The sequence below is a fragment of the Amblyomma maculatum genome, chromosome 6, assembly GCF_055883805.1.
Source record: "Amblyomma maculatum isolate TAMU_Amacu chromosome 6, ASM5588380v1, whole genome shotgun sequence".
Lineage (NCBI taxonomy): Eukaryota > Metazoa > Arthropoda > Arachnida > Ixodida > Ixodidae > Amblyomma > Amblyomma maculatum.
Genome location: NC_139349.1, coordinates 31,016,229 through 31,043,537, shown reverse-complemented (window position 1 = coordinate 31,043,537; position 27,309 = coordinate 31,016,229). Strand labels below are relative to the sequence as shown.

At 46.7% G+C, this 27,309-nt stretch overlaps 2 protein-coding genes across 2 annotated transcripts in view; one reads left to right on the top strand and one right to left on the bottom strand.

The window, feature by feature from the left end:
* Nucleotides 1-27,309, top strand: part of Grp170 (hypoxia up-regulated Grp170 co-chaperone protein) — a 534,702-nt gene that overhangs the window by 335,479 nt on the left and 171,914 nt on the right. The window lies entirely within an intron of this gene.
* Nucleotides 8,488-13,263, bottom strand: LOC146185396 (uncharacterized). Its single transcript, XM_084605521.1, has 4 exons — nt 12,774-13,263; nt 11,331-11,452; nt 9,208-9,302; nt 8,488-8,710 (listed from the first exon to the last, which is right to left on the bottom strand). Exons 1-4 carry the CDS (start codon nt 13,261-13,263, stop codon nt 8,488-8,490), a joined length of 930 nt encoding a protein of 309 aa, XP_084461647.1.

Genomic DNA, 27,309 nt, shown 5'->3' with positions numbered 1-27,309 from the left:
TTTAAAGGCAGACCATGGGTTAACTGTTCGGCGCTCTTCGGGTGTTAGGATTAAGCCGACTATTGCGGACTAAAAAATGAATTCGAGCGTGCTGCGATGTACAGCATGCGGTTGAGCTGTCGCTCTCCCATTCTCTTATGAAACAGAAACACGCTTGTGCGCTCGTCGATAGCTAATTAATGTATACCTCATTTCATAGATCGATATCCTCCGGTGTGCAGTGGCAACTTATTTTGTAAACGATTCACGCGCGAAGGTTTGTGCAATGAAGAAACAATTTGTCGGAGTACGTAACTCTTCTCTATTTTATTTTTGCTCGGGTAAAAACATTATGTTAAAGGCTGTCTTAGGTGTATAAGCTTGGGTGAATTTGGCCTCGTCAGGAGACATGAGAGTCCCCTTATGATTCACTTCGTGGGCACTCACATTGCGTGTTTGTGTCTGAAATGAGCTGAAATTTAGAATCCTCGTGTACAGCTGCGGGCGCCGAGTTTGAGGACCCTGGTATATGTTCCGCATGCTGTGATCAAAATTAGGCCTCTTCAGGATTTGTTTTTAAATAAATGACGAACACTTCCCAGAAATTCGTCTCGGGATTTAAGTTATGGGAGCGGCCAGCCTCCCAGAACGAGTCAGTAAACGTTTCAGTCACTGCACTTAGCCTGTGGATTTTCCATACTGGTATATAACTGTTCTGAACTTGATTGGATTCATAGAGCATGCCTGTATGCCAAGATGTAGTGCTCCAAACGTTACTAACCAATTCTCTTATTGCACATACAAGGAGATTTTCGATCGATGCAGAATTCATTCATGATGCAACGACGCCATGTGCATTTTGCCTGCCAGTGTCAAAGAGCAATAAGTGAAGCTTATAACTGTTTCCATTTCGGCACGAAATATAAAAAAAGTACCACTGAAGGAACGATTTAAGAACAAAAAGTTAATTGAAAAAACAAAGTTCATGGATCGCCTTTATATTTCTTTGTAGGTGCATCTCTTTCTTCCTTCCTTTCTTTTCCTTTTTTGTGGGGGACGAACTAGTCGTAAATAATTGCATAACAAAAAAAAATTCACAGATGAGTTTGTAAGTTTTTCCTGCACTCTGTTGATGTTGGGAATTTCGTCCCGTCGCGGGAAAAATATCCGCGTCCAAAAGGCTTTCGATAAATACCGTGTCTTCGGCTAAGCCATCAGTCACATCTGTGTTCGCCAACACTATTTCCCGACAGTGCACGCGGAAAACTCTCTCCCTCTGTTGGCCTGGTTCGACTAATGAGCAGGTCCATTTCTCACGAGCTATACGAGCCCCATCTCTCACCTGACAGAGGTCTGGACCACCGTTTCACGTTTTCCTGCTGCCCTGTTTTGAACTAACGGTCCCGAAAACAGCGTCGCTCCATTTTGTCGAGCAAACAATACTTCGCTGCCTTGACTGTGTTCGGCGGTGTGCTTGTCGTGAGTCCCAGGTATCGCGTGATTCGGGGAGAAGTGTGCGCCGCAGTGAATCCTCTCTTCCGTGTTGTTTGATACAACAGTATTTTGTGCCCATTCCCAATATCACGACTATGACGGAGGCGAACTCCCGGGAGCCAAATGTGTGTTAATGGTGCCTTCGTCGCAGAGCCGTACTTTCCTCCACTCCCCTCTTGCACGTTGGGTATATGGGTTTTGTTGAATTTTAGGACTAGTTGATGTAGTCTTTATTGATTTCAGTGCTGTCATCAATTACCACATGAACCGTTAGTTATGTCGATGGCAAAGGAAACTCACCAGAAGAAATGTTGTGGAGCATAAAAATATGCCGTTAAGGCTCCAACCGCAGCTCCCTTTGCGGTGTCTCGTTAACCTACGTGTAGTTTCCTCCTTCTTGTTTAATTACCAATCCCAAAAATTGTGCCTCTAATATCTCGCACATCTTTTTAGCGTATACAGTGCCAACTACTGCGTTATCCAGCGACATAGCCCCCGTGTCAATACAAAGCCCCACTATAACCATTTACCATTTTATTCGTCCTCTCAAATTGAGAAAAAAAAAAAACATAAAAAAAGGATAGGGAGCCCGGGCCAGCAAAAGCGTTGCCAGGCTTAAAACCAATTAAAAATAAATAAGAGAGCAGAAGCTCGAGATAAAAAATAAAACACTTTTTAAAAAGAGATAGAAGGTATTTAAAAAAAAAAAAAAAAAAAACAGGTCCATGTCGCAAGGTGGTCCACGCTGGCTTAAGAAGAATAAAAGGAAAAACCCACTATAACCAAGCCGTACGAACATGCCTGCGTGGCTTATAGGAGTAGTGTGCCTAAATCGCCACCCAAGAGCACTGGGAGGCTTATGCCGATCCGCCCCTCCCCCTCAAATAAGTTACACGAGTTGGTAGCTACCCCTCAACTTTGTCACAGCATGCGCTCTTGCTAAATGGTGCCATTCACTGACGAAATAGTTCCCTGCCATGGCACCTATCAGAGCTTGCCCGGGATTTCTCGCTACAACGCCGGCTTTTTGTGCAAGACGAGACCTTTAACACCACAGAGTTAAAATGCCGCGATGCTCCCTGCTCTGTTTCTTGTGGCACCGATAGCGACAAGGCAACGTTGAGTTATGCGGATAATACGCACGTGTTTATTTTCTGGAGCATATATGTGCGTTAAGAGTTGTTGCAGACTCTCTCACTGAATTTCTTTAGAACGTTTCACTTTGTACAGCAGTGAAAAGTCGCAGGTTGCAGGAAAGTTCGGTGCTTGCAATATAAAAATATGTTATGTACCTGTGCATACGTTCAGTTTCACGAGCCTGCCATAAGCTTTACAACACGACAAACATCTTCATAAGTGAAATCTCTCGCATATTTAACACTTATTTGCCCCAAAATGAAATGCATATGCACAGTTTGGGACCGTCATCGCAATACTCTTTCAGCTACTCTCGACACTGTACGAAATTGCGTTGCTCAGTTCATCTTCTTGGCCTATTCTTATAACGTTAGTGGCTCTGAACTTAAGTGAAGCGGTGACCTTCCAATCTTAGCTGACAGCGGAAAGATAATCACACCGTGTTGATTACAAAAGTTTTTCTATCATCCATTTCTGAAGTTCATTGCCAGCCCCAACCACCATATCCTTAACTGCACAAACCATGGGAAGGCTGCCTACCCACCCCCTTCCCAGACACCTGCACATTTGTCTCCCTTCTTTGTTCATTTAGTCAGGAATAGGAATTACCTGCCAGCTCATTATCATCAGACCATCCACCGAGAGATTTATCTACTGATTGTTCCACTCCCTCATGTAATACCGCTTCAATGAGGCCTTTTGAAGTATTCGTTATTCGTAAAAAAGTGTATAAAGAAATTCATTCTCTCGAATTATCACATCGCGGTAGGGTTCCCTTCCTCTCCTCACACGCACGCACGCACGCACGCACGCACGCACGCGCGCACAGACACACACACACAGACACACACACACACACACACACACACACACACACACACACACACACACACACACACACACACACACACACACACACACACACACACACACACACACACACACACACACACACACACACACACACACACACACACACACACACACACACACACACACACACACACACACACACACACACACACACACACACACACACACACACACACACACACACACACACACACACACACACACGACAAATATACCTAGAACAACACCACATCATCATCAAAACACGGCGTAGGAATGGACAGGAGGGTGGGGATATTGTGTGTCATTCTTCCGAAATCCGAAGGTAACACTACCTTAATCTATAAGGAAGGGAACGTCAAGACACAGAAAAATTACCAACCGAGCAGCCTACTATTCGTTACGTAAAAAAGCTTTACTAAGGTAATCGCTAATAGAATCAGGGCAACCTTAGACTTCAACCGACAAAGGACCAGGCAGGCTTTCGCAAAGGCTTCTCCACAATAGAAAATATTAATGCTATCAACCAGACGATAGAAAAACGCTCTGAATGTAACCGGCCCCTGAAAATAGCATTCATTGATTACGAGAAAGCATTTGACGCGATCGAAACCTCAGCAGTCGCACTGAAGTTGCGAATACAGAATGTAGATGAGCGAAATATCAAAGTACTGGAAGGTATCTGGAGTGGCAGCACAGGAACCATAGTATTCATTAATATTGCAACAAATCCCAGTAAAGAAGGGCGTTAGGCAAGGAGACACGATCTATGCAGTACTGTTCTCCGCCTCCAGAACTGTTAGGTATACGGGTTTTTTAGAGACTATCTCAGTATTCTGAGATTCGCTGTTGAAAGTGCCCCAGGTGGCGAATTGCAAAAGATGAATAACGACATACATAGGCAAAGCATAATGCTAGGCCAAAAAATTAATATTGCAGAAGTCGTCTCAACAACTTCGGAAAAGAACAAAAGTTTGCAATAGGCAGCGAGTCACTGGAAGTGGTAAGGGAATACATCTGCAGGACACGTATAAGTCACCGACCCCTGATCACGAAAGGGAAATGACAAGAATCAGATTGGACTGGGCACTTTCGGCCAATCGGATCATGAGCGCAGATAGGTTACCAGCATATCCCTCAAGGCGAAAATGTATAACGGTATCTTGCTGTTGCTCATCTGTATAGCAGAAATGTGGAGGCACACGAAAGCAGTTTAACTTAAATTGAGGACCACGCGGGGATTTGTGGAATGAAAAAATGGCGGAATGACGTTAAGCGATAGGTAGCGTGCCGAATGAATCAGGAAAGAAACGCGAGTTAATGACATTCTAGTTGAAATCAAGAAGGAATGGGCAGGGACTGGGCATGTAATTGCGAAGGCAAGGTAACCAGCGACCTCTAAGGGCGAGAGAGTGGATCCCTAGAGAAGGCAAGATAGCAGAGGGTGGGAGAAAGTAAGGTGGGCAGATAAGATAAGGAAATTTGCGGGTATCAAATAGATGCAGCTCGCACAGGGCCGGCTTAGTTGGAGAGACACGTAAGAGATCTTGGTCATAGATTAAACGCAGTCAGGCTGATGGTTATGTGCTGAATGGGCAGCGCATTGTACGATCGTCAGATGCACGTAAAAGCTTCTTTAAAACCAATGATAATTAACTGGTATCTCAGGTCTGTGCATAGAGTCCTTCAAAATGCACTGTTCGAAAGATAAAAAGCTTCTTCGCTTCCTGCAGACACTGCTCCTCAGCACTACAAAGCCGGAGAAAAACGGTGCTACAGATCATCTTTTAGTTCCTTTTCTGATCCTTTCTATCTCGTGCGGTGCCTCACGCTGCGTAGAAAACGCAGCTCGAATTATGCTGTGCACCCAATGTGGCATCATAGACGACGACAGTTCATTTGAAAGTATTCGGCTGGGTCAAATACTAAGAAAATTCCAGCTTCGTCATATTCAAGAAAAATTATTATTATTATTATTATTATTATTATTACTATTATTATTATTATTATTATTATTATTATTATTATTATTATTATTATTATTATTATTATTATTATTATTATTATTATTATTATTATTATTATTATTATTATTATTATTATTATTATTATTATTATTATTATTATTATTGCGACAAGACGGTGGCGGTGATGAGGATGATGAATTTAGCATTTGTAACCGGGGCCCTTACTGGAAAAGAGCGTCAAACATAACGTTAATGTTCAATTCAGGACATGTGCTGCGGGTCCTTCAAAATTTCGCAATTCGATGTTGGACACTGTCAAAAATTTTCGGGCTGTACGTGTTAGGAGGATTTAAATGCAGGAAAAGTTAATATCAGAACTCGGCACTGCAAACTTCTTGCTCCTACGCGAGTACTGAATGCGTATCGTAGGCTGAGGTAATGTCCAAGCACGGAGGGAACCTTCATATCATTACAATTCACCCAGCAACTCACCTGCGAGTAAAAGGCAGGAGCATGCCATTGCGTCCTATAGCCACAGTGGTTGGGAGACATTTCAACAGATACCCCGCCGGGGTGGCGCAGTGGTTACGGCGCTCGACTACTGTTCCCAAGGACGCGGGATCGAACCCCGGCCTCGGCGGCAGCTTTTCGATGGAGGCGAAAAGCAAGGCGCCCGTGTGCTGTGCGATGTCAGTGCACGTTAAAGAACCCCAGGTGGTCGAAATTTCCGGAGTCCTACACTACGGCGTCTCTCATAGCCTGAGTTGCTTTGGGACGTTAAACCCCACAAACCAAACCAAACCAAACATTTCAACAGATGCACTGATGGAAGTCCTTTTTCTTTTATTTCGTAATAAAGAGAAAACAACGTAAACTCACAAACGGAACCGAAGCAGAAAGTGAGTGCGAACAATTCCGCGAAAGCATGAAGCTGATTTGTATTGCACGTTTGTTTGATTGAGCTTCCAAGATTTCTTTCGCTGACTTGCTTGAGCGGCGCGTGTTCGCAAATTTATCCTTCCTTCGATTAGGTTGTGTTTTTATTGAAGTATTTTTCTGATTTTGATGTACTTGGTCGCAGTTTCATGCACCGGTTATTGTGCATTTATTTGATTAAGGAGACAAGGAAACGCGATAGTAATAAAGTTTGTTATTGCATCCTGCTTAAGTCGCAGTATGGGGAATCCTTTTCGGTCATTGCGATTTTCGCGAATAAACGATACGCGTCAGGCCGTTAGAAAGCTAGGGCTAATTCTTCTTCCCTCATATTTACAATCGACAGTGATTGCGCGAGAGATTCTATAGACAGGCGACGTTTCTCGAGTTTCCATTGGAAAATAGCTGCCCTCTTTTGTGCGCCTTGTAACTAACTAAAATCGAACTTGATTATAGTGATGGTCAGCTGCCTCTGGAAACATTTGCACCTACTATCAGCAGTTGCTGCAGATGTTAACCTGCTTTTTCTTGAGCCCGAAATCTTTGTAATCTGATGAATTGAATTCATTACTAAACCTGAAAAGTTTTCTAGAAGTTTTGCTTGCCTCCGAGGTGCTTGCATCCAGTGGCTTGATTCAGAGCGTACAGATTTCTTGGTGAAGGAAAGCAACACCACGAGGCAAGAGGAGACGAAGGGACCGAGACACCTCTTTGCACTGGCCTTGCGCGCCTTCACCAGAAAAATGTCCGACCGAATCGTCCTCCATTTCCATTCGAGTGCACAGGCCTTAACGCCAAGCTTATGAAGCAGAAAGAAAAAAAAAAGATAAATATGGTGCATTGCTGTGCTTCTGCAACTGGACACACCTGCCCAGAAATCTAAGAAAACCCCATTACTTGTTTTGCCTTAGAGCCTAAGCCAACCGCCATTATGTTTTAGATTCGACCATCGCGGCGATCTATCGCTTTCAGCGGTTTTCCTTCTGAACTGGAGGCAACCGCAGAGTTTCCTAATATTGCCTAGAGAGAAGGCTGGCGGCGCCGTCATTTAACCATCATGTACAGGTGCAGGAATGCCGTGATGATGAGTTCATATTCTTCTATGCTATTGTTGGCCATAGAACGCGGATTTAGCCGCAAGAGTGTACTACACGGGTGGCGAAGCTCAAAGAAATGCGGTGGGTTTTTATAGCAACCTAACCCTTGCGTTAACCGCACTGAAGAAGTGAAAAAGCAACATTGAACTTTTGAACCACTGTTGAGGCAAATCCTCGTTTTTGGCCCAACACTAGCCAAGCCTAATACGATATCTTGTGTTTCCAGCATTCCGGCGGCGAATGAATTCGTCGTTATTAAACTCACTTAGACGGTGGCGAAAGCTTTCCTTTTAGGTTATATTGAGCTATTCTATGGTTTCGACTACTTGCTCAATGCCTGGAAGAAAAAACAACAACAGATTGCACAATTAAACCAAGTAAGATAACGGAGTAGCGTGTGGCAATAGTTCACTTAGAAGCCGGAAATATAGAAAAGTCTGCGCACAGCAAACTTTGCGGAGATCTCGGGTCTGCTATCACATTCCACATCTTGTCACATAGCTTGACACGATTATAACTACCACCGCAGCACTGACCCGCAGTTCATCTGCACAGAGTGGGAAGTCTGTTCCGAGGCCCTGCTCGGAACCATCGGTTGACACTGTCCGTTTTTTGGAACACCGTGATTCTCTCGCCAGCGCATCGGTCATTTCGATTGCACAGTGTATTAGACCGACTTCGTCCGCAAGCGAGGGCGGCCATCTTAGTGCCGCTTCACCATTAAACTTGCGCTTCAAAACAGTCACTGTGTTGTAGTATCTCTAGCAGCCAGACGCTATAGGCCCGTCATCCACGACGATGCCGCTGCTTTCTGGTCCGTGCTCGATGTGAGACTGTTGGTATGGAGGACCACCTTGGAGATCCTGACACTCTCCATATGGGCACGTGTTGCTGCCAAGATCAGAAACGGCAGCTTCGTGTCAGTGCAGCTTATCGGAGAGCTCGGCCGCTTCTGTTGCCGTCAGGGTCCGCCAGCACCTCGACACGATTGTTATCACTGCCGCGTTGGCTGTTGCGTGTCCGCTCTACTTGTCCTCGGTAGAGCTGTCGTCCCTGGAAGGGTCTGGCGACGGACTGCGTTCCCGTGCCACCGAGTTGGCGCACGGTGCCGGAGTGGCTCCGTAGAAGCCGGGTGCGCCCAGGAAGGAGCCGAACGGGTGGTTCGGTGCAGCCAGGTAGTGCGGCGCCCACAGCCCCTGTCGCTGGGCGAGCTTCATGCGCGCCGTCATCTGCTTCTTCCATTTGGTCCTGCGCACGGCGATAAGTGCGGCTGTGAGCAGTGGACTTTATAATCATAAAACACGCTCGCACGGCACTTCTAATCAGAGGAGCGTAGGCTTTCTGCGCACTGGCTAAATTCATGAGTGGTGGAAGAATTTCATTAAAAAAGTCTCTAAATGCATTCGGAACATAGCTGAAATGAAATGGAGTCTTTCGAACTAATGATTATGGAACAATATGGGTGTCCCACTCGTTTGTGTCCCGTGCACAAAATGCTTGGGGAAGAATTTTTTTCTCATCACTTTTATTTCAAGAGTAGTATTGCGCGTCTTTAAACCGGCGACAATTGAATTCGTTGCTGATAGTTTCCTGTTCAGACTCACGTGCAGGGAACAAATTACGGCTACTCCCGCGAAGTGCTCCACCATACCTCTTATTTCTACCAGCAGAGGAAATTAACGATCGCCATATTTTTACTAACTTAATTCGTTTTTAAATTCTCGTACCGTAGGAAAAGGGCCCACCTTCTGTTTTGAAACCATGTTTTGATTTGTACTTCGGTCAGGTTGAGCGTAGCCGAGAGCTCCATGCGCTTGCTGACGCTGAGGTACTTGTCCACCTGCGAGTAGTTCGGCATATGCGCGAAAATTTCAATCATCGCTCTCAGCTCATGCACCACATTTCCAAGAGCACCCCAATTAACACATTTTTTCCCAAACGCACAACTTCCGCATTCATCGACGATTGACGGCTTATCCCAGTTCGCTGCAATCGTGGCCCATAAAGTCGCGATCTGCGTCCATCAAAGTGGACTATTTCGCACGGACAGTCTCTTCATCGTCATCAATCCAATTACCCTCGCCGCTGGACAAATGCCTCTTTACGTTATACGCTTATCCATCTCTCCTGTGTCAGCCGCATAATGCCATATTTCCTGGTTTTAGAAGTATATTTCTACAGATGATTCGCTGCAACCCCATTTCCTTCATCGACTGCCAACTGCTTTTCTCGTCCCCTTAGACGTACAGCTACACCAACTAACGACACCTAATCTGTTTCTGCGGACTGAATATCCTCTCAGAATAGAGAAATAAAACATATACGAGAAGTTTCACGGAAGCTCGCCACGAATTAAGAAAAAAAAATGGCGTTTTGAGGTTTGAAAAAGGCTTATGTAACACAATGAGTACTCCTGTAAATTTAAAGTCAGTTTACTACTGTTGCCTAGTAAGCTGATTAACTAAAATTTACAATAATTCGTATTTTAACAATCCCAAGCCCTTGGTTTCAGTTAGCGAATTGTAGCCGACCTCGAATAATAGGCATACAGGTTATTCGAATTTCGGAAGTATGTTTACCCTCGGAGCTGTGGATGAACAAATTTTTCCCATTTCTGGCCCAAAGGCCCTTTCGAAAAGCCAGCCCACGCGTAAAGAAACGTTCCCAAAGAAATGTGAGTACAACGATGCGTGCGTTAATTTTTTTTAACTGTAAGGACTTGAAGCTCCATGGCTGTGATTTCAAAAGCGGAATAAGCACCGCACCAGCGCTTTGTCGGGCGCGGGTGTCACCCCAAGGAAGTATGATAGAACGTTCCTCCGGTATTCGAAGGAGCCACGAGCTCACGCGCTTCCTTTCAAAGTCAATTAGCGCGCGAAAATGCGAAAGAAAGAGCACAAACGTAGAGGACGGCTCTCGCGGCGCCAATTCCAAATACCATCTGTCCGTGGCAGTTATGTTCCATCGGTTGTCTTCTTAGAGATGGCAACCGAGCAATAAATCAACGGACTCCAACTAGTCGACCTTACTGTTATTTCTATCCACTTTTCTAGAAAACACTTTTGGAGTGGTTTCTCGAGGGATAATATGCGCGATTCGTTCATCTTCATAGGCGAACAGTCATGAACAGAATGAAAATGATATTAATATAACTCGAATAGTTTTCTCGTCCTATTCTTTTTTTTTTTTTTTTTTTCATTTCTCCGTGGTTCGATTGTTACGCTTAGGTAAAATGTGACGAATTCTAGATGGCTCGTAATATAATATATGGTAATATTAGCAAGGAATTCTTTCCATGGGCCAAACTAACGTATAATTTTCTAAACACTTCAGCTGCACTCGACGGGGAACTTTATTGTCAATTCCCCCCCCCCCCCCCAAAAAAAAAAAAAAGAAGAAAAGAAGAAGCATCGTGGAAGTAGCCGCCAACTTCAGCCAGCTGGAAACCGCCTGCTCATAACTCTTCGCTCCTAAGCAGGCTTTGGAGTTACACATGGTTGTTTCAAACAAAGGTGATTGACAATTATCATTTCTTGCTGCACGGAAAAGAACAAGACAACGACCAGAAAAGGAAGATCAGGCCGATTGGAAGAGCATTTATGTGGCTGGTACTTTCGAAAGTGCTATGTGATTCCTGCTTCTTTATACGAGAATAATCGAAAGTGATAAAGACAACCTGGGGGGTTTTAATTAAATTTTGTAGTCATTTTTTTCAGTGTACCATATTTTTTTTTTTCTGGAAACAAGTTTTCGACATCATGCATGTCAAAAAAAAAAAAAAAAAGAAAACACACATTGCAGGTTTTGTCGATAGGAAGTTCCCAGTCGTAATTTACAGTGGGACGCGTATTATTCTCCGGGGTCCCACCTTGAACTCGGCCTCGAGCCTTTCGAGCTGCTTGGCGCTGTAGGCCTGCCGAGGCTTGCGCTCGACTCCCGGCTTCCTGGGCCTCCGTCCCGAAGGTTTCGGTGCTCCGATGCCGTACATCTCTGCAGATTGGACAGCAAGGGTAAGCGCTTCAGTAAAAGATAATCGTCCTCATCAACAACAATAACAAAATTCCAGTTTGATCCTCTGCAAAACCTCGGCTTTTCCCCATGGCCTGTTGCTATCGCTGTTTCGTGCCAGCCATGCCCTGGTTATACCGGTAAATTTTCCAAGCTGGACGTATCTCTATTTAAATTTCGACAGGGCCCGCATACTTTTTCTTGTGTTGATACTATCAGTAATGCCTTATGTCGCCTGTCTTTAGAGAGAGAGAGAGAGAGAGAACAGCGAACCACTCTAGACACTGATGAGAAGTCAAGTTACGGCCGTAGTTATACGAACAGCTGCAGATAACTGAAAATTATAACACCGCGCTAACCGTAGCCTAAATTCTCCGTTTGACTCGCAAAATTTTAGTGCCTTTCATTTTCGGCAATGTGCAGCTTCGCGAAAATCTTGTCTCGGATCAGCGGGCACAACGGGCGAGGAATCATTCGACTTCGCTTATTTTTAAAGTACGCTTAGTGTGTGGATCTCTAAAAAAAATCTCCCAGCAAACAATTCCAAAGAGGAGAGCTTCTATAATTTGTTTTCTTAAGATATGAATACTTCCATATGTGGTGGTATCGTCGGCGAAAACAATACTATATACCTTCTGCATATGTAAATTTCACAGACAATATATCAGATCGTCCTTACTCCTTCTAAGTGCCTTTGAATCATCGTCAGTGACAGCTACGGACGTTTCTTCCTGCACCGGAAAATCACTAGCTACACTCCTTTGCTTGAGTTTATCTGTTTATTTCACGTCATCTTAATTCGTCATCTTCCATCGTGCAAAAAGGCAAGACGTCGGCTTACGGCCCCGCGTGACTGAACGAGGCACGCCGGCAGATCAAGCTAGAAAGAAATTGGACGCTTTTTTCTTGGACTCACATGTATCGCTTTTGCGTCTGACATTATAAAACATGCCAAACTCGAGGTCTTTCACTACACGGTGAAAGTTATCATGCACCGGTTCGACACTTACTGAACACTTAGACTCCGAATTATTTGTTGTTCAAGGACGTTGCAACGTGAAGTTTATCAAAAAAAAAAAGAATTGAAATTAAACGGCAGAAACAAAGTTGGATAAAACAGCTACTTCTAGTGTGAAGTTTAAATGCCTGACCCTGCATATGGGCTGATTTCGGCCGTCTGCACGAGTGTTTTGGACACTACAGTTTCCCAGGGCTCGTTCACGTGCCCCTGTTTTTTATATATGCGAACGCCGAGGCCACTGAGCCACCCACGAGGGCTGGCGCGAAACAAAGCATGGCTTGCCTGCCAAGGTGAAGAAAAGGGGCCGGCCTGCAGCGAGCCACGCCGCTGGCGATGCCGCTGCAGCCGCGGCTGCCGCCGTCATGCCGTACTGCTGGGCCACTGCAGCTGCCGTGGCTTGCTGCGGTTCATAGGATCCCGGTGGTGCGTGGTGCCTCAGCGCCGGGTGGTGCAGTGGCAGTGGTCTCAGGCACGCCCCGGCCGCCATGGCCTGGTGCGGTGGGGGCGCGGCAGTTGCGACCCTGGCCGATGTCATTTGCGAGGGCCTCAGGTCCAGCGGCATCCTTCGCGAGGCGTCTTCGGCCAGCAAGCTGTCTATAGAGAAGCTCCGGCCACCCCCGCCGCCTCCGCTGCGGCCGCCCGACGCCGTCCCGCTGCCGGCGCTGGCCGACAGTTGGAGGGCCTTGGTTCCCGCCGACAGGAGCAGTACGGGGGCCGGGGGCGACTCGGAGTGCCTGCTGGGAGACCACCGGCTCGCCTCCGAGCTCTCCATGGGCGGCCCGCACCTGGGTGCTGCGTGGGAAGGGCATTTCGTTTTTGGCACCGCCTGAAGGGGGTTTAGATCGTGATTAGGAAGTACGCTCACACGAGGAACTGTCATAAGGACAGGACCTGTAAAATATACAAAAGGAAACCGATACCCGCCTAAGGCAACAGAACATAGTGAATTCCAAGAGAGGGAAAACGTATAGTAAGAAGGACAGATGAGATTCGGACCGCTGCTATAGAGGCAGCCTAGTGTTTCGAGCATTAGCTTCATGTTTGAGAGGTGGGTGGTTCGATCCCTGGTGCCGCCTAGTATACCACCGGTGATAGAATAGGCATTAAAGCGTTCTTCTGGTCTGGTGCTTGGCTCGAGCCTTTGACCTCACCTTGAGTAAACCAAACACCTACGGCCGTGTGCCGTAAAAAAAAATGCATCATCATCATCATCATCACCACCACGTTGACGATTGTGTTGTTATGTCTTTATTCACGTGAGTGACTTTTTTTTCTCTCTGGCGGCAGTGGGAGCAGCCTTTTTGTGATTCGCACTGGTGGCGTTTTGAAGGACTTCGAAGCGGAGCGGGGAGGGGGGCGGAGCGAGACACCCTACTTCGAGTGCGACGGTGGAAGAGAAGAGACAAAAGCGGATGGTGCAATAACTGTACTTTTTACTTCTGGGAGATGGACCGTGTGTCCTCTTTTCGTGTGAGCTCAGGTGTGCACCAAGTACGGTTCCAGTATTTTCTTTAGTGTACGGCTTAATTAAACCTTCACTTAATTTATTTAACCTGTCTACGATAAAGTAAGTCCACTCCACGTCAGGGAAGCAAATGGATAATAACCACGATGTTACGAAGCTTGTGCGGTATCTGTTAGCCAAAGCTGCGCAGGACGGGGTTAGCGTAGTCTACCGGAAGATACACTTGCCTGCAATGAACGTAGCTTGGCGCCTGATGATGATAATTAATAATGTCGTGATGATTATGTTAATTATTTGAAATCACTTGAGTGCAGAAGAATTACTATCCGCATTCCTCGATTTCATCGACGTGGCCGTGAAGCCTCCTCCGAGCAACATAGAAAAAAAGCTAGTAGCCAATGGGCTTAAACTCAGGACAAGGCAAAGAGATGAGCTCCGTGGGCGGCCGTAGTAAACCACTTTCTACAGCGTAGTCATGCTGATACCGGCGACCATCTAGTCTTCCTTTCAATATTCTTTGTTCACACCTTCTTTCTATACATGTATCGCCGCCATATATGTCTTCTCAGCTGTCCTCCCCATCGCTCTGAACTCGCTTCTGGTAATCTTCGCACGAATCACTACGGAGCTGCCCGAACTAATGCTTTTTCCCCAAACGAGTCAATTCGTTTTTCTGCTCACGCTGGAGTAAGCGGGAATGCCTTTTTTGCATCGTCGTGAAGCAAACCTTTGAACCACCACCAGGTAGTTCTGTAAATTCGCAATAGGCCTAATTGGAGGAAGCATGTTGAATATCTCAGTGCTTTGAAAAAGAGACCGTGGGAAGAAGTCCATTCCTGTTTCGCAGGAATCGTGAAGGTCTTTATTTGATTGGAGCAGTCGAAAGCGGCGCGTGCATGAATGGTGCTCTTTTCCCGCGCTTGCTGAGGGCGCCACTCAAGATTGCGAGATTAACCGAGCTGGCTGCAAGAAAAAAAAAAAAAAGCATAAGAGCGAAAGACAAAGCGGCTTCGTACGCCGATAGACACCCAAGACATTTATAACAGCGGCCGTTTTGAAGCGTAATAGCTCTCGCACTACAAGACACACAAGGGAACCCAGCGAAAGCGTGAGATCATAATTCTCGAATCCCGACGGGCAACCCTGCCTGCCCCAATTGAAACAGCGCTTTGCGGTTGAGCAGCTTTATTCCCTGGCAGCCTCGCCCGCAAGAGACTAATGGACGAGGCAATTCGCTTCGTTCATAGCGCCCTGATGGAGCGTCTCTGTCTGGCGGCGTGCCGCTCAATATTGCTTAACGCCCGGTGAGCGCAATCAGGGGGACCGGGATTGATTGCCTTCACCACTCTGGACATTGTGCGCTCCCGAGCTTGTCTGTGTGTGCACTAGGAGAACTTGGGAAGATTGCTATGGGAGCATTAAGCTGACGCTGTTGCCCTCTGTCGGTGTTTTTGCTGCACGCTATGGAGTTGTCGGACGCTCATCACGAACCTGCGAACGTATCTGTGATGCTTGGAGGAGCAGAGCCACACTAGAGTATTCGATCTTCCCTGCTATACGACACAACTGCACCATTGTATACCTGGTGATTTGCGCACGATTTTAAACCTGCAAGCCTTAATGTTTCCAAAAGGTCTTAATCCCGGGTTTGTCCAATATCCCTTAAAACAGTTGTTTGGGAAGCTCCTTTATATGCTATGGTGCATAGCTGACAAATAAACTATTAGTAAAAGTAGAATAACATCGTAAAAGATTGTGTACGATATTTGGCATTTTACGATCTGAAGATTTTTTGCAACGATTCCTCGCCCCCTTCGCGACAAACCACTGAAACAAGGTCGGCGCAGTATCTGTTACTCGTGCTTTGTAAAACGGTATCTCCGATTTTGACTCATCGTTATACGTCGCCAAGTGACAGTAAGAAAATGAACAAAGGAAAGTCGAAAGAGTTCTGCTGCGTCCCATTTGCATGTTTTCTCGCTGGAAAGTCCGCGCAGTGTATTTTGTTGTTTTCCAAGATAATCAACTAGCCCTCCATGTTCCTCTGCTGTCTGCTGTTCTTACGTTCACCGCGATCACACAATTGCAGCTGTCAGTCAGCAAACACAGAATGCGAATCGATCTGCGGTTGCAGATTACTTTACGTAAATTAGTGCGAGCGGAAAACAATTTTTTTCTGATATTGTCTTCGATAAACAGCCGTTTGCCTTATTTTCCTGTGGTGCGTGCAGCACTGGCTTTATTAAAAATAACTGTTTGGTGGCTTCTTTTTGCACATAATGACGTGAGGCTCAATGGCGACATTGTTTGAGCCCCAGAGAAGGCGTGTAAAAATTACTTCGGCATTCTATAGGTACCAAAGCGTGTTTACAAAAATGTAGATTTACCTGAAGCACAGCATTTCTTATGGAATCATTTCATGATGCTCAAATAAGGCAAATGTACCTATAGCTGTCGAGAAATTCAGCGTATCATCGACAAACGAATGAAAAATGACGAAAGTGAACGTGAGAGTCACATCGGCGAAAAACTTGAAGCAACTAGTATAACCCGGAAAAAAAAAAAAAATGTTGCGCACAAGGTTTCGCGCCTCTCAGGAATGCTAGTAATGCATGTTCGCTGGCCACCTAACTTTGACATTGCCCTGTCCGCAGATGCATTTTATACTGAGAGCGATATAGTGCAGTTTATGCTCCGATCCTAATATCTCTACGGACAGAGGTGCACAGAGTGACAATTTCGGAATTCGTCACAAGGACGAAGAGATAAAGAGCGTTAAGAAACAGGCGACAAACACAGAAGGTAAAATTAGGATAAATTTGATGTAAAAGAAACAGAGGGTAGAATTATACCGAAAGTGGAAAAGGCAGATCAGGAAGGAAGCTTTCTTTGATAACTCAAGAGGCAGTACCCTACTTTTTGAAGCTAGATCAAGCTGCCTTAGAACACGCAGCTACAAAAAGAAATTTAACAATGAAGATGACGCATGTGCTGTATGTGGTAACTACAGTGAAACAATTGACCATATTATACTCGAATGTAATGGTATCCATCCGGAAGTTGGTGCAGGCGCAATCACTCTTCCTGAAGCTCTGGGGTTTAGAGATGCCATTGGCCGGGTGAATAAACATGCGGTGGATCGCTTAGCAAAAAACGACTGGAAGATTGCTGGCTTAAAAGCAGAAAAGTTACATAATATTAGTAATGTAAAAAACAAAAATTCAATAAATAGAATGATAGTATAGTTAACCAATCTAAAACAATAATTAAGATGTAGGGAGAAAAATGAGCATAATAACAAACTGCTACCACCCCGTTTCAAAGGGGACGCTCCTATATTCCATCCAGAAGGCCCGTGTAGGGTGCCTCGATCCGGAGCGGCGGTGGGGGGTGCGCGCATCGAGGCACCCTAGGCCCGTGCATTTTCTTTTCCTTCTCCCTATAGAGTCGCAACAACTTGGATTCGCTAGCCGGCTACCACGCTGCGCTCACATTTGTTGAATTTAAATCTTTTCGTTAGCCATCAGGAAGTGAGATGGGCTGATCAATGTCGTCAAGGTGGTTGCCATCGATACACCTGCTCAATGAGCTCGCAGCTAAGTGCTCTCTTTGTGATTTCTTCTATGACTTCCGGATGGACGCCTTTAATTGACACAGCAATACGCGCAGCTGCATTAGTTCTGGTTCTCTTCATGCACCGCATGGTTATCACTATACTTCTGTGTTATTCACATTTGTTTTAAGCGTGATTTGAACACGATGACATTAAAGGTCCTGTTACTCATAAAATCCTGTGCCGGGATCTTGAGCTAAAAATCCCCGCCATGGCTCTTCACAAAATTCAATAAATGTGAGGTAGGCAGGTATAACTGTTGGCTTCTTTCCTTCATATATATATATATATATACACCTCACGCTCGTGCCTTTGGCTCCCTCTTTCCCGCGTGACGATCGACGACATGCCGACCAATCAAAAAGCCGACGCACCGATTAGCGCTCTCTTATTGGGCGACTGTCGCCCTTTGTATTTGTACATATATATGGCTTTTACATGTATGTAAGCCATAAAGCCTGGCTTAACAAAGCCATCTATCAGCACGTCTGCTTTTGTCAGCGTCAGAGGGGGTATCGAAGAGTCCAGGGCTCGATCCCCGTTTTAAAGGAAGTGCCTTAGTAGGCAGCCTTTCTGTCAACTCGGTCATTACTTGTTGGCATCACGCGACCCACCGGTGACAAATGAGTGCTCGGACATGTCTCCAGACAACTATCACTTGCCAGAAGCATTCTCGTGATTATTCGCTCCCAACGCCGATTCCAGATATTCTGGAAAACGGGACACCTAACGTCAGAAACAGAGCGCAGTATGGCGCTCAAACATGGCGTACGCTGGAAATATTTTGCAGGAATAGCTTGACAAATGGAAATAAAGTCGCTAACAACGGGTAATGGGTGGCGTGTCGATGAGTTTGGCTATGTTCACTCAACGGAAATAAGTAGAATTGTTTGCCCTCCTTCCATGTATCGCTCTGTGTTCAGCGCATCCTATTTCCGTCGGCGGGACGCGGGAGGAGGAGGGGAAAAAACTTTATTTAGCCTTATATTACTGGGGACACGGGACGAAACGATGTGTGCCACGCATGCTTAGGTAGGTAGGTATAACTTTAATGAAATGCCGGCAAGCGACAGTTTAATGCGCCGTGACGCTGGCCAAGCGTAAGAAAAGTTAACCTGATGTACTACTCGAGAACATTTGAGGCCATGGGGGACTGTACCAGACTTTTAAGTTGAATTTTCAAGCCCTAATAAAAGAACGCACATAACAATATTCGGCGAATTTCGCCATGTCAATAAGGGATGCAAGGGGATGCCTGCAGCTAATGCTTCATCCATTTGTGACAGAGTTATTCAGGAGCGCTTACGATACAGTCGAAAAAGGCCAGGTAACCAATCCTACCCTACCCAACTTATTGGTTCGCAATAAAGGGTCTGCCAAATATATTTCAAAAATCTCTCAAAGGTCATGCTACATTCAGTGCGAAGATGAAATGTCACAAGAAAAGATTTTCCTACGTGAAAGAAGTTGTGCACGAATAATTGAACGGATGACGGCGCAGTGGTTAAGATGCCCGACTACTGTGCCGGAGTGCCCCGGATCGAACCCGCCTGGCTTCGGCTGCGCTTCGGAGGAGGCGAAACTGAGAGGCGTCCGTGGGCTGTACGATGCCAGGTGGTATACTTCACCGCCCTCCACTGCGGCTCCTCTTCCTCTTTTTCTACTTTCGCTCTCACCTTCCTCCCATCCCTTACGACCCGGTTTTAGGTGTCCACAGAAATAGTGTGTGATAGAAACTGCGCCTTTCCATTCCCGTAAATCAATTCAATGTATTTAGCAGCAGCCATGTAAAACTGAATTCCTGCTATTACATGCCTTACAGCGCCGAAATAGCGATTAATGGCACTGCTGACACGTTGTCGCGTTCCACGTGACAGCATATCTGCGCATTTCGGCATAACGGTATTCTTTTAAAACGTTGTCGCCAAACAGGTCGAAGGTTATGCCCATAATATTATAAAACAGTTACTTGCGCCATGCGCTTGAACTATGAAGTGCAACGATTTCCTTATTTCTGCACTGTGCGCAAGAGATCAGTTTCTTTCTTTCCCGAACTAAACGTCTTACAGTTCCCAGAAATTTTAAAAGCTTCCACATAGCAACACACGCTGATTAGACGTGAATAAGTGGAGGAGACACCGTATATTCAGCCAAGTACTCACCAGCTGTGCCTTCAGCAGTCCTCCGGTTCTTTTGCAGGGAGATCCAGTCGGGGACAACTCAGGGGACACTGGGCGCCCACAGTCCACACGTTGGAGCTCCTCGAAGCCAGCGCAAAAACAACAAACAAATATAAGCAGAGGGTGTGATGTCAATGCAGTGGCGATCCGCGGAAAGGCGGTGCCGAACTCAAGGCGGCGGCGGCACACGTTGTCGTCCCGAACCACGACAACCACACCACGGAAGCGACGCCGCGTCCGAGCTCCGCGTTTCCCCGGCGCCCGTGCCTTTGGCTCCCTCTTTCCCGCGCAACGACGGCATGCCGACCAATCAAAAAGCCGACGCCGACCCAGTAGCGCTCTCTGATTGGACGACTGCCGCCCGTTGCCCCCGCCCCGCACTCGCTCGCTTCTGGCAGTCGGAGTTCGCGGATCGGCGCCGCTTTTCCCGTCTTGCTCCCCCTTTGAGGAAAACAATTAGACTCCGTCTCCCCGGTTGCGAGCAGCGATGCCCTCGCCCAGCGTATGGAAAGGCAACGATTCTACCGCGTTGAACGTGTTTCCTCTGTCCATTTTCACTTCGCTTTAAGTGAACTCAGATGCTTGATATGATTCGACGCGGTCGGTGCCAAGCTCATTGCCGCTGCACCGGTACGACCATCCTTTTGACAGAAAGGTTTGGTCGGCTTTGGCGCCCAGACTGAAAGAAGAGCGCCGGCGACCCTAGCTGGTGCTGCACGGAACTCCAGCACGTGCAAATAAGCCGGGCCATTTCGGCGTTGCGGGTTCGAAGCTAAACGATGGGGTGGGAAGCGCGCTCGTTCGCCTAAAAACTCTTTAGGGAGAGCGGCTTCGACAGACGAGGAAGACAGGCGCCCCATTCGGTTCTGGCGGTCATGGCCGGCCAGTTTCGCGGTCTTTTTAGCGGAGACAGGAAACGGGCGCCTGCTTGTAGGCTTCGCGGTGTTTGCGGTGTCGCTTTGGGGGGTGACGAGGTCGACGCACTTCGGGCCATGCTGCGAACATATGCTTCCACTTTACTCGGTCTTTACAAAATGCACGTGTAGTGGCTTTATCACTTGCGTCTTCGACTTCTCCGAGGGAAAAACGGCCTGTTCGGTGTTCGTGGTGCCAGAATACTTTAGTGAGGTTAGTAGCAATCCATGCCGTGTCCTTGTCTGTGCAGCCGTCGGAGGAAAGCAGTTGACATTGACATTTTTTTTTTTAAATTCGGCTTTCACGCTGCGCCTCGTCTGCGGTAAGTGGTTAGACAGTTAAACACTATTTCGGCATCTTCGCTTGTTTTTTTTTTTTGTTTTTTCTCGTGGTCATGTGCTGCCTTTATTTGTTTCTTATTTGTCTCAAAGTCATGTTCAGCTATTATTTTTTTTTTTCTAATATTTTTGATACCCCTTTATTAGTACAGAACAAGTAGGCTTCATAGGAAGGGAAACATGCAATCGGTCTTTAATAGTTTCAACTCACAGGAGACCAGAAGGATCCAAAGCGTCATTCCACAGAAGTCTAAAGCTCGATTTAAGCTTGTCGGAATAATGAGCGTTCTTATAATAGCTGTAAGGACTGTGTAAATCTACTCACATAATAGGACCGACGCCACTGCAAATTCTGTCACCTAATATTCAACGCGCTGCTAGAGTAAAACATTTTGAAATGGTTACGCAAAGCTAATTTATGTTAAGTGTAAAAGAAGACCACGTTACTCAGAGAAAAAGATTTGCTGCACGATTTGATGCATCTTCCAGGGAGTTCCCCCCTCAAGGTGTTCTTACGTGACAGAGGAAGAACTGCACCGGCAGGCGGCTAAACGTCATCATCTGTGTGGTCAGTAGAGAAGTGGGCTAAAAATGCAGAGAAGAATTTGTGAATATTCTGCGAGCACAAATCGGCGAGCATGGCAAATATCAGTGTTTAATAATTTGACTGCTACGAAACCGAAAGCTGCTCATACACCTCTATCATATTACCCTTTTAAGGTGCATTAGGCTTTCCCAAAATTTTGTAGCATGCTACCACTAAAGTTCCTAGTTAACGCGAAAGTGGAATAAAACGTGTCATGCTAGCACATATACTTCGAATTTTGGAAAATTAGGTAAATAGGCAATACAAATAGCCTCCCCGTCCAAAAGAGTGCTTTCAGTCGATTTCTTGTGAGAAGTGGACGAGCTTGTCCGGACTGCAGTCTGGTTTTCGGACATCCCGGCAGTTTGTGACCAAGGGTATGAAGCCGTGATGCTTATTATATGGCATCCAGACCAATCTGCAGCGCTGATGTGAGCGGGCATCGTGTTTTGCTCCATTTTTAGAGCGTACGGACTCGGAGCACGAGTGTCTGCCAATTTATGCCACAGCCGTGAAAAAAAAACAAAGTGCAGTCTTGGGGACGAGTCCTCTATACACGACTGCATCGACTATTTATCCTCTATCCTTTTTTTTTTTTTTTTCATCCCATTTCAAAGCCTTCTGCCAGTGTCCCTCACCAGAGGAGGCAATAGGAGGGCCAAGCACACCCAATCACTCCCCCCCCCCTTCCCCCCCCCCCCAAAAAAAAAAATAATCAAGAAACACTAGGCAGTATTGCTCTAAACTTCAGTTATTACTTTAATCTTCGAGTTAGAATGTCTCACGTCTGTACTCGGGTCAGTGAAATAGCTCCTTGCAGTCAGGGATGGCGCCACCACGAATAGTTTTCGGGTTTCATGAAAGCGATCCCATTTTTTTTTCTCACAAAAGGTCTATCCGCACCACTCCGAAGTGCGGTTATATTGATACACTCTCTCTTTTCCCACTCATGTTTGGCCCACCGACCCCAAAATTTTCTCTGGGCAGAAAACTCGGTAGGATGCATCAAGAGCTGCTCGGCCTCGAACAGCAATCTTCTTCTCGACGTATGTGTGCGAAAAATTTACCAGCCGGTTCAAAAGCAAATACTTTTTTGACTCGCTCCCAATTGCGCAGAAGTCGCTGCTAGTACTCAACAAACGGTCGGTTCGTAAGCCGCCTAACGCAAACAGCCTATAAGCAGCATGAATAAATGATCTTGTTCTCTTCAACCGCTCCCCTTTCCACTATTTGTTTCTTCCTTTTTTATTGCTACTCTGTTTCTTTGTTTGTCTCTGCTCTCAATTTTCTAACATTTTTTTCGGCTTAGGACGAGCGCAGATTTCAAGGTTGGGGCGATATTCGGGTGCGCGGGTGGTCGCTCGCCTCCGAGTTGGCCCCGAAACGAGCAGCGTAATTCTTTCTGCGCTGAGTCCTTGAGTCGAAACGCGGTGGTTTGACAGGTCTAAAGCGCCCCTCTTTCGGAAGAAACATTTTTTTTTTTTTTTTACATTCTTATTTGCGTTCCCGCCTACTCCCATCCCTCCGCTGCCGTTGCGTCTCTCGTCCACGAACAGGCCATGCTTCTGTCGGCAGCCCTCTGTTGTCCACCTCCCCCCGTTCGATCGTCGCCTTCGCACCCTGCGTAAACAGCCCAAACTCGTCTGTTTATTTCACGGCACCGCAGGCGGCCTATCCCCGTTTGAGTCATTTTCGCGGTTGACGCATGCCTTTTTTCCAAAATGCCCACGAGAATCGCTGCTACGTCTTCGAGTGGAACTCTGCGTTTACGGGGAGCGTGTTTTCTTTCCCCTAACCCTCTTGCTTTAGTCCTCTTTCGTTTTTCTGCCTCAACACATCGAACAGCCTCTGTCTTTGCTCAGTCGCACTCTGTCCGTGGCAGTCTGTTTCGTATTCTTTTTTTCTTTTTTTGACACCGCGTGTGGTCACCGAAGCAACGCGCTGGCTCGAACGGGCATGCGTCGCTCGATCCCCGTCCCTGGCCGATGCGGCGCCTCCTCCTTGCCGGCATTCCTTCCTCCTGGCTGGGAAGGCGACGGACGTCTCAAGTAGTGTCGTGTTCCACTGACCCCTGTCGCGCCGGCCTTGGCGCCTGCAAAATGCGATGCACGTGGCGGACACGGAGAACTCGCTGAAGAGCTGAGGGAAATGCATGGTTCCTTCTTTGTGCAAACAGCTGCGAGACAGTGCCATTTTAGCTGAAACTGAACATGATCGCTGGCTTTGGCTATCTGAGGGCGCCTGCAAAATGCGACGCAGGTGTCGTTCACGGGTCTCGGCGGCAAAGTGAGAGAAATGTATGGCTTGCTTCTGCTTTCACTGCAGGGCTGGACCACCTCTCGTCAGTCCGGGCCACTGCTCGATGGAACCGAACAAACGATACCAGAGGCATATGTCAGGATTTATTCGAAACAGGATGAACATTGGCAAACGGGACAAGTGGCAGATATTAACAAAATTATGTTTACCGAAACTTCGCATTTATAAAAACAAAAAAAAAAACGCGCCTACACACGCACACGTCCAAATATAATGTAGATTCGCGGGTTATAACAGGTTAATCGACGAGAGCGAAGGGCGTCTCTTTGTTCAGGAACCGAGATTCCTGATCGGGGAGTTCCAGGAAGGAGTGCCGTTAATTTCTGTATGTTATTCGTTCTGTTTTGTGCATCGCCGAGAGACCGGGTATTCGAATGCCCGAAATAACAGACCTTTCATATGCGGTCCATGTCAAGGGTCGCAGGGCACGACGCTTTGTGGGCTAGCCTAGTACATACCAATAGAGCCGAGTACTACTGACAGCCATGGACGGTGATGGCGTAGCTATAGGGAGCCGTATACGTGTTTTTTTTCTTGATATTAAGAACCGAAGATGGGCTCGCGCAGAAAATTGATGTGTGTAGGGTGTAAAATGGGTGGATTGTATTATTATGCAGTATATCAACACGCAGAAATCACCGGCTCTGCCCTCTTCACGTTCTTCGAAACATAAAGCTAGCAGCGTGTCAGGGTGTTTTCCTTAACAATCGTGTATTGGCATCCTTAAAAGGGCATGGATGTACATGCTATAGACACGTTGTAGTCATACCTCAAACGTTGGTATAACTACAACTTGCTTCAAGTATGCATCATACTTGAAGCAAGAGCCAACAGACGATCTCTTCGACAGGCACAGGAACGCCTGCTGTAGGAAGTTTCGCTTCGTTTTCACCACCTGTTCTCCGTCGGAGCCTCAACTACTTGCTGATCAATTCTTTCTTACTGAACATTATTAATAAAAAATATAAAAGCCCTTAGGTTCTCTAGTAGGCCATATTGCGCATTGTGGCTATGCATTTATGTAAAACAGCTGATCGTTATTCGCGCGTTATATTGCATCATTGTGGCTTAACTTATCATTAAAACACTTTATCACTTACTGTTATTGGTAGGGTGACAGTAGAAACCAAGGCAAATAAAGTCTAGTTATATCTTCCATTGTCTATTATCATTTTGGGCACGGACTGTAATGTCCAACAAAACGAATTATCCCAAACCGCAGAGACGCTTTGCGGATGTAATAGTCCCCCCCCCCCCCACCCCCTTCCCCACTTTTCACTCCGGCGCCATTTTAATGGGCTTTTATGGGTAAATCGTTGCGATATACTCAAAGCAAATGCAATGTAGTTACACATATCATTGACTATTACCATTCTTGGCATTGAATGTTATGTACAAAAAGACAAAAAAAAAAAAGAAAAGAACGCAGATATGCTGAGCTGCAGGTTTACTGTACCCCCCAGTCATTTTCCTAATGTGTTTTTATTGGCTAACTCGCGGCCTTGCAACTACCTTGAATATTCGTGACTTCAGGAGACGACGGTGTTTGGGTGCGTTGTGATTAGAGCTTCTGCGGTCGCTTATCTTTCTGCATTTGCATACCTTGAAAGCGCATCTTCCGAAGTGACTCTCGCCGATCGGAACGTAAATAACAGCCTGACGACTTATTTTTATGAGCTTATAACGTGAGCCAAGACTCGTATTACGGGCCCAATAAGCCTGTCTACAGAGAGAGCAAAGATGAGACTGGACTTCTCTCATCAGACGGCGTGCTCGACGACTCTAAATCAGTTAGGCCCTACGCGCACTTAAGAAAGACGAAAGTCTCGTTTTGAACTTATGCTGTTCTTCCTCCCTCGGCACGCCTCCCGAGCAATCAAAGCTACAATCTTTGCGTCTGCTAGACTAGTACGTCCAATGTAACCGTACCTCTAGTGATTACACTTGCGCCGCCGGGCGGCTGTCTGGCGCGCCAACGTGAGATGTGCGCGAATGCGAGAAGACGAGTCAGACTCCCGGCGTAGTAACATGTCTCAGATTGATATCTACTTGTCGCGACTCCTTTCAGTGCGCATAAGAGTGCGAGTGCATTAAGCCAGTCGATGACGCTTCTTTCGCCCTCCGTGGCTCGTGCGGCGGATCACCGCCTACTCGGCTGTGTGAGCGTGTTGCGCTCGCCATCAACGCTGTCCGTAGTATTAAACGTGGCTTCTGGAGGAAGCCCGACTACACTCCCCTGCGCCCTCTCATCGCCTACATCTCACCCCTGTTTCCTCGACCGTGGGAAACGCACAGCTGAGCGGACCTCTTTTCCTCTGCAACCACGGTGGTGGAGCTACATTGCAGCCTAGCTCTGAGCATTTTGGTCTCTTTTGCTGATGTTCGGCGCCCTCAATGAGGAAGGGGTCGGAAAGAAACGAAGGTGGGGGGGGGGGGGGGGGGGGCAGCGGTAGGAGGTTGTTTTTGCAGGAACAGCGGCGCGAACTGTCTTTAGGGCAAAGTGTGTCCGGTACACGACCTTTGTTGTTGTTTTTGTTGTTGTTCACATTAATTTATGTGGAAAAAGTCTATTGTGGGTTTCGCATGAATTGCAATAATTTCTTCAATGAATAAGTGCAATCGGAAGGAAGCTCGAGGTACGCATGCGCGCGCAATGGGCATCATGCGCAGTGCCGCTTCGGTACTGTAGCCGTCACATATTGCAAACTGGAGGACTGCACTTGCCGCCCTCCCATGCTGCTATCAATACAAATACCAGCTGCTCAATGAAGCTTCTTTCTTGACTTCCTCGAACTCGGCGTAAGATGACTGCGATACAGTCGGTAAAGGATCGAAAGCGCATGTGGTATAGATAACGTCAAAGGGTCATGCCTATGTATTCCTGTGACAAATGGCACGATAGTGTCGTATTCAACACCGTGCAGCAAACGTACGGCTCTAGTTTCACCGTAACCTGACCAAGAGCGACAATTCTATGTAGAATTTATAGTCAAAGCGTTTGCTTGGGTGCTTTGCTTCGAACGTGACAGGTACATCAAAGTCCACGTTCTCACTTAGTCGGTGATGCACTGGAAATCCTTGCAGTTACATCAGGCGGCCTCCATCGTGCCTCAGTAGTGGCGTCGGCTGGCTATCGCAAATGGAAGGGGCGTAGTTCGTGCCACCCTCGCTCTGACCATCGCAGGGACCGCCTCTGAGATGCACTCTGCCCGGGACTTAGCAAGAAGAAGCCGGCGGCTGCGGCTGGCACGCGTCCACTCCTTTGCGAACATACAGCAGCAGTGTCGAATTTTGGTGCTGCCCAAAGCGCTGGCGAACGTGAAATGCGTCCTTTTTATACCTATCGTTCTCTTTTATAGTCCGGCAGGGGAAGGCCATCATAGACTATGAATTACCGCTGCG

Excerpts from the sequence above, each read along its gene's own strand:
- LOC146185396 (XM_084605521.1), bottom strand. The coding sequence starts at position 13,263 with ATGGAGAGCTCGGAGGCGAGCCGGTGGTCTCCCAGCAGGCACTCCGAG. Across the intron at positions 9,303-11,330 it reads GGCTCGAGGCCGAGTTCAAG|GTGGACAAGTACCTCAGCGT; the intron begins GTGGGACCCCGG and ends AACTACTCGCAG. Across the intron at positions 8,711-9,207 it reads ACATGGTTTCAAAACAGAAG|GACCAAATGGAAGAAGCAGA; the intron begins GTGGGCCCTTTT and ends CGCCGTGCGCAG.